The sequence below is a fragment of the Anabrus simplex genome, chromosome 14 (assembly GCF_040414725.1).
Source record: "Anabrus simplex isolate iqAnaSimp1 chromosome 14, ASM4041472v1, whole genome shotgun sequence".
Taxonomy (NCBI): Eukaryota; Metazoa; Arthropoda; class Insecta; order Orthoptera; family Tettigoniidae; genus Anabrus; species Anabrus simplex.
In genome coordinates, this window is record NC_090278.1 from 59410444 (window position 1) to 59419908 (window position 9465).

Here is a 9465-nt window from a genome sequence, read left to right on the forward strand (position 1 = left end):
AAAAAAAAAAGCGCTCTTTTGTGAGCTCCTGGAGGAGAGGAGTCCTGCCTGATGGTATTTAATGTTTGGGTCAGTTTTCTGAAAATATTAAAATAAAGATTATTCTTGTTTCTTGTAACTCTAAGATCTAAGTAGTTAAGTGACCAATATTTTGGATTCTAAAGTGAAATTGGTGAACAGGTCTAAAGAATTAAGTCGTTCCAAGATTGTTGAACTGTTAGAAGCCTGTAGTTCAATTATTACAAAAATATCATCTATGTATCTCACTCAAACGAAATATATATTCTTTGCAATTTGCTTTATGTCGCACCGACACAGATAGATCTTACAGTGATGATGTGATAAGAAAGGGCTGGAACTGGGAAGGAAGTGGACATTAATTAAGGTACAACCCCAGCATTTGCCTGGTGTAAAAATGGCAAACCATGGAAAACAATCTTCTGGGCTGCCAAAAGAAATATCTTGTAATACTCTTAATGATTCTAGTCTTTCCTAAATTATTAACATATATTTCGGCTAGAATTCCAGATGCTGGCACACCCATGGGAAGACGCTTTTGTCGGAAATAACATTACTCAATAAGAAAAAATTATTAGGGAAAAACAAGCAAATTCCAAGATGGTCATGAATTCTTTGATTTCTTGTCTGCACAAACTACTGAAATTAATGAGATTTTTGTAGATTAAACTAACAGTGCTTGTTATGAGGACACTAGAGTGTGATGTGATTCAAATTTTGAATTTTTATCAATATTGCAAAATTCAACAGAATTGTTAATAGAAACATAATGGTTTATAAGAAAACTTTGAAATAACTGAGAAATGTTACAAGTAGGACTGCTCTTAAAATTGATGATGGGTCTGATGGGGACATCCATCTGTTTTTAAAATCTATTTTGGGTAGAGCTCTAGCTATTCATGTTAATGAATTTATTAATTTCTTGATCGCTTAAAAAGAGAAACAATGTTCTTTATTTCTTTTTTAAATTTCTCTGAATTTTAAAGGTGAGATCTTGATTGACCTTAGAGACACTACTGTCAGAAAAGAAAGATTCTGTTTTTTCAATATATTCACTTTGGACATAAAAACTGTAGTATACCCCCTTAGTAACGATTATTTTATCTTCAATCTTACGCTTAAGATTAGACAACTGTTTGTTAGAAAACAATGGCATTTTTGGATCTTGGTTTTTTATGAGAAGGTGCAAAGTTGCATGGTCATAAGCTCCTCCTGATCAAGATTCATATGAATGCTACCTATTAAGCTCATCCTTTAACCCTAAGGTTTGCAAGTTGTTCAATAACCCATTAGAGACATGGAACAGGAAATAGATACTATACTTCATATTTCTACGAGAGTGAATCACCACAACATTCAACATGAGCTTACTTATACAGTAAGATGTGTTTGGTGGTTGATATCTGCCACTCCACTCCCCGCAACACATGGCTGATCTCCATGAAGTGGTCATCCACTACATTTGCGAAGTGATAGGTTGGGAAACCATCCGTTTTCATGATGACAGGATCGCCTTCGTTCTGAGTGACGTCGTAGGACACGTTACCGTATACCAAATCGGTGAACGTTTCCACGTGGGACTCCAACTGCAAAAGATCAATCAATCATCAATGAACTGCATTTAGGCCTGTCACCCAGGTAGCAAATTCCCTATCAATTGTTTACCTAGCTTTTTCTTAATCATTTTAAAAGAACTTGAAAATTTTAACAAACATTTCCCTTGATAATTTATTCAAATCCCTTATTCCTTGTCCTATAAATGAATATTTGCCCCAATTTGTCCTCTTGAATTCCAACTTTATTTTCATAGTATGGTCTTTTATACTTTTCAAAGCTCCACTCAAGCAAACCTCTAATTATGTCATTCCACGCCAACTCTCCACTGACAGCTCGAAACATATCACATAACAAGTAATAAATCTCATTGTAGACTGTATTGGATATCAGATTATGAACATTAAAATAAGAATAATAATTTACACCACCTTTCCAACACTTATCTTTCCTTATAATTTAGGATATAAACATTACAACTAGTGTTGTAAGTTGGGACATGTTTCGCTTAACTGTCGTAAGCATCATCAGCCGAAATAAAACTTAGCCTAAAGTTAGGTCAGGGCCCAGAACCTAGCGTCCTTAAAATATATGGTACCTTAAGATTCAACATTTACATTATAGAAAATCAAAAAGCTTAAAAATAGTGTGGAAACATATAAGAATGGTCATCACGGCTAAAAGAAAAACACACAATCGTGTTGATAGAGGTTAAAAGCATAAAGTAAAATACAGAGCTAGTAGTGAAATAATTAAAATCATATAGGATATCATTGTTACCAGTCAGTCAATAAGAATGTTCATACATAAAACTAGTGTGAAAACATATAAGAATGTTCATCATGGCTAAGAGAAGAACACACAATTGTGTTGACACAAGTTAAAAACAAAGTACAACATAGAGCTGGTAGTAAAGTAATTAAAATCATTGCTACCAGTCAGTTAATAAGAATGTTCATACATAAAAATGATTATTATATTCTTTGGAATGACGAAGGTAATCAGAATTGTTAAATAATTGAATCTCATTCTTGCATAGACAGGTGAGTTGTATACGAGAAATCACATATTGTAGTTGACATGGAGTAGTAACACTTCAAACAGGACATAAACTGACACCTTGAAGCGAACACAGTGCGGTTCCCCTCTCTTCAGCTTATCCTGAACCTCTTCTTGTGACAGACCACGGCACCTGTTGTCATAGCGAGGAACCTGTCGCAATCTCAGAGCCTCACGTCGAAGTAAATCCAACCGGCGATCAGAGCAGAAGCAGTGGTATGCTGATCCAGAGTCAAGCAACTTTTTCACCTGGTCACTGAAATATTCAAATGAAACATTAAGAAGAAATAAAGGATTAAGGAAAGTGCTGTAAAGGGAGAAGATAATAAATATCAGTTGACTTCAAACATTCATTTCAAATTAGTATTACAAGGAATTATACTGGGAACAGATAACAGAACAAGGATTAGACAAGAGAGAGAGATAGGACCAGAACAGTTTGGATTCAAGCCAGAGAAAGAAACAACTGATCCACTGGTTTCATTATGACAGTTGTTAGAAAATTATGGGGAGATGGAAAAAAGAATCTAATTTTCATAGATCTAGAGATACTGTACCAAGAAAGAAACTATTGGGATGCATGAAATGGAAAGGTGCATCAGAAAAAGTAAGTAGAAATGGTGATGGACATATTTTCTGGAGCTCAATCCAAAATAAGAACAAGTGTAGGACCCGCAAGAAGCTTCCCTGTGACAGTAGCCCTGCACCAAATTTCAGCTTAAGTCCATACCTATTCAACCTTGTAATATATGTGCTGACCGAAGGAATAAGAGATCCAACTCCCTGGATCCTTGAATATTTCTCATAAAATGTATTATGCAGCATTTAGGGCATAAACTGACATCTTGAAATGAACACAGTGCAGTTCCCTGGTGGATAATAATTGTGCTGGTAGATGAGAACAAGAACAAAAAGGAGAGAAAACTGGAACAAATGAGAAGTCCTACAGAACCAAACCAAACCAATCCCCATGACGCAACAGCCCCGAAGGGGCATGGCCTACCAAGCGACCGCTGCTCAGGCCAAAGGCCTGCAGATTACAGGGTGCTATGTGGTCAGCACGACGGATCTTCTCAGCCGTTATTCTTGGCTTTCTAGACCGGAGGCGCCATCTCACCGTCCGATAGCTCCTCAATTGTAATCACGTAGGCTGAATGGACCTCTAACCAGCCTTCAGATGCAGCGGTCCGAGAAGAAGGAGGAGGAGTTAAGATTAACAAAGGGAAGACTGAATACATGTGGTTTAGAGGAGAAGATAGAGATGGAAATGAAAGGATACCAGGGGACAGATTATGACGAACTAGGGTGTTTAAGTATCCTAACTTGTACATCATGCAGAATAGAGGATTGGACAGAGAAATCAGTCGCAGGATGGAGAAACTGCAAGAAAATGCCAGTTGTGCTACGTGACCAAAGGACTGGGAAAAGAATGAAGGGAACAGTATTCAAATTGGTTGTAAGGCCACATGCGGTAGTGAAACATGGTCAGAAATAAGGATGTTGGGAACGATACACATAGACAGGATACCGAATGAAACAATATGAGAGATGTGCGGTGTTGTAGGAGTATCAGGGAAGATATAAGAGAAAAGACTGCTATGGTTTGGACACATTAGTAGACGAGAGGAGGAATATAAGCAGCCTGCAGGTGGTGGTGGTGGTGGTGGTGGTGTACATCCTTTTGGATTATGATTTTTAACTAGCAATAAGCTGATATTTATTAGCTGAAGATGTTCTGAAAGGAGAACAAAGGATGTTATACAATTAATAGTATGACTACGAATTCCATTTAAATCAATGGATAATGAATCAGTATTGGAACGGTGGACCAATTCATTTCTCAAAAGAGTTATCTCAAGTCAAAACAGAAAAAAACTTTGTTTATTACGCGCAAGTGCAGGTAGGTGTATTAATTTATTGGTTCAGAAGATTTTATTGTACCATAGTTGGTAATGATAAGTATTAGGTAACTCCTCATCATTATTCTTTCCCCTTAATCGGGCGAGTTGGCTGTGCGGTTAGGGCTTTCTGTGGTTTCCCATTTTCACACCAGCCAAATGCTGGGGCTGTACCTTAATAAAGGTCACAGCCGCTTCCTTCCCACTCCTAGACTTTTCCTATCCCAACATCGCCATAAGACCTATCTGTGTCGGTGCGATGTACAGCCAATTATAAAAAATACAAAGTGTCCGGGTTAAAGGTATAATAATATAAAAATTTAACAACTTGAGGAATAATAGAGATATTTATTGGCGGTTTGTTTCTACAACTAGGGTAACTCAAAACGTTATCTGTGTTTGTTTGCGGTGGCAGTGGTACCACATGCGCATAACTGCATTGTTCACAAGAAGCGTGCCAGTAACCATGTGGACTCGACAGCAGAATGCGTTCTGTGTGCTTTCGCTTGTGGAGATAAAATCCGTTACACTAGTATAACGTAGATTTCGCCGTGAGTATGGACTGTTACCAACTGATGATGTTCCCACTTATGTAACCATCATGGAATGGGACAGGCGACTTTGAGAATCTGGGACCTTGCTGTCGATGTCGGGCCGCCACGCCAAGCATGCAGTTTCAAAGTCTACTGTTGATTTAATCCGCAAGTCCTTCAAGCGGAGCCCTCGTAAGTCAATGCGACAAGCAAGTAGGCAGTTACAGTTTTCTCATTTGACAGTGCACGATGTCGTCCACAAAACGTTGCACCTACGGGCGTACAAACTGCAGCTTCATCAGAAAATCCAACCTCAGGACAAGCCGCTACAGAAGGCATTTGTGGAGACAATTCTGGCAAAAACTGATGGAAACAAGGCATTCCTCGATTCGGTCTGTTTCTCAGACAAGGCTACATTCCATGTTTCCGGCACGGTAAACAAACACAATTGCCACATATGGAGACCTGAACCCCCCCCCAAGTTGTGACAAAGGCGGAACGGGACTCTCCGAAAGTGAATGTGTGGTGTGGATTGTTGAAGGACAGGGTTATTGGCCCATTCTTCTTCGTGGAGCCTACAGTTAATGGAACACGTTACCTAGATATGTTGGAGCAGTATGTTGTGCCACAACTTCCTTGTGATGAGATCTTTCAGCAAGATGGTGCACCATGCCATTACGTAGAAGTTGTGAGGGATTTCTTGAATCGTGAGTTCCCAGATCGCTGGATTGGGAGAGGTGGTCCATCAATTGCTTGGCCCCTAAAAGCCCCGAAGCCCCGACATCACGCCACTTGATTTTTTCCTGTGGGGGTTTGTCAAGAATAAAGTGTACCGGACACCAATTTGTGATCTACCAGATTTGCGCCATCGCATTCGTACAGCTATCGCAAATGCTACGCCTACAATGCTGCAGAACACTTGGAGAGAAGTGGAAAACCAATTAGATGTCTGTCGCGCCACTAATGGTGCGCATATCGAGGTTTATTAGGTATGTAAACAAACATTTTAAGTTACCCTACTTGTAGAAACAAACCGCAAGTAAATATCTCCACTACTTCTCAAGTTATTAAATTTTATATTATTATACCTTTAACCCGGACACCCTGTATAAAAAATCTTTCCCCTTATCCAACTCCCGCCAGGTCAGGGTATTTATGGCACTTCTCCGCTTTCCTCTCTTCTTCCACCATCTCTCTTTCATAATTCTGTCCCAGTCCAGGTTTCTTCTCCTTCTTGCACTCCTCTTTATTGAATCAGTCCACCTTGTTCAAGCTCTCCCTCTTGCTTTCTTTCCCTCGAATTTCATCATCTATTTTGGTATTCTTTACTCATTTTCTTCACACTTCCAAACCATCTTAGTGTACTCCTATCAATTCTCTCATTTAGGTTTTCTATTATGACTTCCTTGCTAACATGTTTGTTTCTCACTCTGCTTTTCTTGTATTCCCTATCATACTTCTTAGGAATTTCATTTCACTGGCCTGAATTCTACTCTCATCCCTACCGTATTTATCACTGTCCAGGTCTCAGCCCTTCTGTATTAAATTATACGAGTGATCCCACACTGAGAAATTTCAGCCAATAACAGAGTTACATGGCACTGTACAAGGAATGTTGTAGTTGTGTACAAACACAAGTTGGCAGGACAAGTTGGTTCAAAATCACTAGTGGGCTGAGACAGGGAAGTGTTCTATCGCCAATCCTGTTTATAATAGTAATGGATGACACCATTAGAACAGCAAAGGCAGCATATGGAGGAAAAGAATTCAACATGCTGTTATTTGTAGATGATATTGTGATTTGGGGAGAAGAGGACATGAATGTTCAAGAACAGTTGGATGTGGTGAATGGGAAGACCGAAGAATGTGGATTGAAAATAAGTGCAGAAAAGAGTAAAACTCTTGTTATGACCAGAGGGGAGAAAGAAGAGAAAGATCAGATTAGACTTGCTAACAAGCCCCTGGAAGTAGTGGAAACGTTCAAATACCTAGGGAGTGAATTCATGGAGAATGCTCAACTGGATGCTGAGATTAGGAAGAGAATTCAAGCTGGAAGTTGTTTCGATCATAGTGGAAGAAACATGTTATGAGACAAAGATGTGCTAATGGAAGCAAAGGAAACTATGTACAAAATGTATAACGTACCCATAACAACTTATGGAGCAGAAACTTGGATAATGACAAAGAAGGATGAGAGTCAAATACAGGCAGCCAAAATGAAGTTCTTGAGGAGTATGATACAGAAGAGTAGAAGAGACAAAATAAGGAATGAGAAAATCCGGGAAGAAATTGGAGTGGAAAAAATGAATGATAGAACAAAGAAGAGCCGGCTAAGATGGTTTGGGCACATAAAGTGAATGAGTGACAAAAGAATGCCAAAAAAGGCGATGGAAATGTAAATGCAAGGAAGGAGAGGCCGTGGACGACCATGATTGAGATGGAAGGATACAATCCAATGCAGTATTATAGAAAGAAACCTCGACTGGGACACAGTGTTGGAGAGGAGTGGTGGAAACACTGAAGAAAGTGAAGAGGAACCATATTTACCTCTATCCAGCTACAGCTGTATAAAGGGAAATGATGATGATGATGATGATGAAGGCCAGGTGATGAAGGAAATATAAAATGCTTCAAGGTGGTAGAAAAATATTGTTACTTGGGTAGTATAACAACTAACGATGGCCGACATGAGGCAGACATGAAATGCAGATTAGCACAAGCAAGGAAGGCCTTTCTTATTAAAAAAAAAAAAAACTGCTCAAATCAAACAAGGATATGCATATTGTATGGAGGTGAATAATGAAGAACAATATCACTTTTGAAATACAGTGTTACAGAATCATTTTGAAGGTCATATGGGTGGACTACGTCATAATTAAAGAGATATTGAAGTGAGTTGATGGGAGGAGGAGGAGAATTTGTCAGCTTAGGCCAGGAGAAGAGAGAGATCTGACAGGACACATCTTGAGACACTCAGGACTAGTTCAATTAATATTTGAGTGAAAAGCACATAGTAAGAATAGTAGGAGTAGGTTAAGGTATGAATGTAACAGATTAGATTAGAAAATTTTGCTTTACATTGTACCGACACAGATAGGTCTTATGGTGACGATGGGATAGGGAAGGCCTAGAAGTGGGAAGGAAGCAGCCGTGGCCTTAATTAAGGTACAGCCCCAGCATTTGGCTGGTGTGAAAATGAGAAACCACGGAAAAGCATATTTAGAGCTGCCGACAGTGGGGTTCGAACCCACTATCTCCTGGACACAAGCTTACAGCTTCACGCCCCTAACCGCATGGCCAACTCGTGCGATGATTACATTAGATTCACTATGTCTAGTTATGTAGGCTAGAAATGAAATGATTAGCACAGGATAGAGTAGCATGGAAGGCTGCATCAAACCAGTCTATTGACTGATTCCGCAGACAACAGCAGCAACTGTACATAAATCAGATTTTACTGGTTAAACATTTTTTTTAAATCACTAAAATACCTGTACAATGGGAGTCTATCTGACTGGTTGTAAGGTCCATATAAACCCCCCTTAGATGGACTCTCATCTGGCTCAATTCCAGCCCAAATGAGATCATTCTCAAGTCGTTCCATAGCATCAGGTACGATTCGACTTTGGTCGGTGTCTTCAATGCGCAAGACAAAAGCTCCATTGTGGCCTTTAGCAAACAGATAATTATAGAGGGCTGTTCTCAGTCCACCAAGATGAAGATAACCTGAAAGAAGTGTTTAGAATTTTAGAAGAACTAGTTACTGACATTCCACAATGAATTAATAGGAATCTTACTAAAAGAAATGTAAATTATTGGTTACAATGGTGCAAATAATATTGTGAGAAAAAGCATTGCTTTATGAGAGTTTTATGCCCCGTGAGTCTTTTATCATTAGGTACACATTTTCTGGCATTGAAAACCTACCTGTAGGGCTAGGGGCAAATCTCACGCGAACCTTACAGTTTGCGCTCTCCGTGGAACTGAAGGCTTTAAAATTATATACGCGTACTAGTACACTTAGGTTTCCAAATAAACATATATTTCTCCTGAACATAATTTTCATGAAAAGAATGATAAGCAATGTATTAAAAATAAGCCTAACCTTCCTAAGTTGTATAACCTTAAAAAGAAGCAAAAGCAATTAACTTTAGTTCGGTAGCGTTCTTCGAGATCCTATTTCAAACATGAAGTGAATCACTCCACAATTCTGTGAAATCATATCTGCAATAGCTAACAGTAATGTCTAATATAACTCAATTTATTGTAGCTTCGACTTAGGCGGGCTCAGGTGTCGAACTGTACAGAATGTAAACAAGCACAACGTGCCCGATCCTGACGTCAGATTTCCACTGCCTTCTAAGACTTGTACACGTTGGAGTGATCCGTGTCTCTGTCTGCAG

General features: G+C 39.1%; 1 protein-coding gene across 1 annotated transcript in view; it reads right to left on the minus strand.

The window, feature by feature from the left end:
• GluRS-m (putative glutamate--tRNA ligase, mitochondrial) overlaps window positions 1-9423 on the minus strand; it is a 38137-nt gene extending 28714 nt beyond the window's left edge. The window contains exons 1-4 of the mRNA XM_067158118.2: window positions 8990-9423; window positions 8554-8788; window positions 2692-2887; window positions 1390-1604 (exon numbers count right to left, since the gene is read on the minus strand). Coding sequence (XP_067014219.2) covers window positions 1390-1604; window positions 2692-2887; window positions 8554-8788; window positions 8990-9128 — 785 coding nt within the window. The 5' untranslated portion in view covers window positions 9129-9423. The remainder of the gene's footprint in view (window positions 1-1389; window positions 1605-2691; window positions 2888-8553; window positions 8789-8989) is intronic.
• Between the last annotated feature and the right edge of the window lie 42 nt (window positions 9424-9465).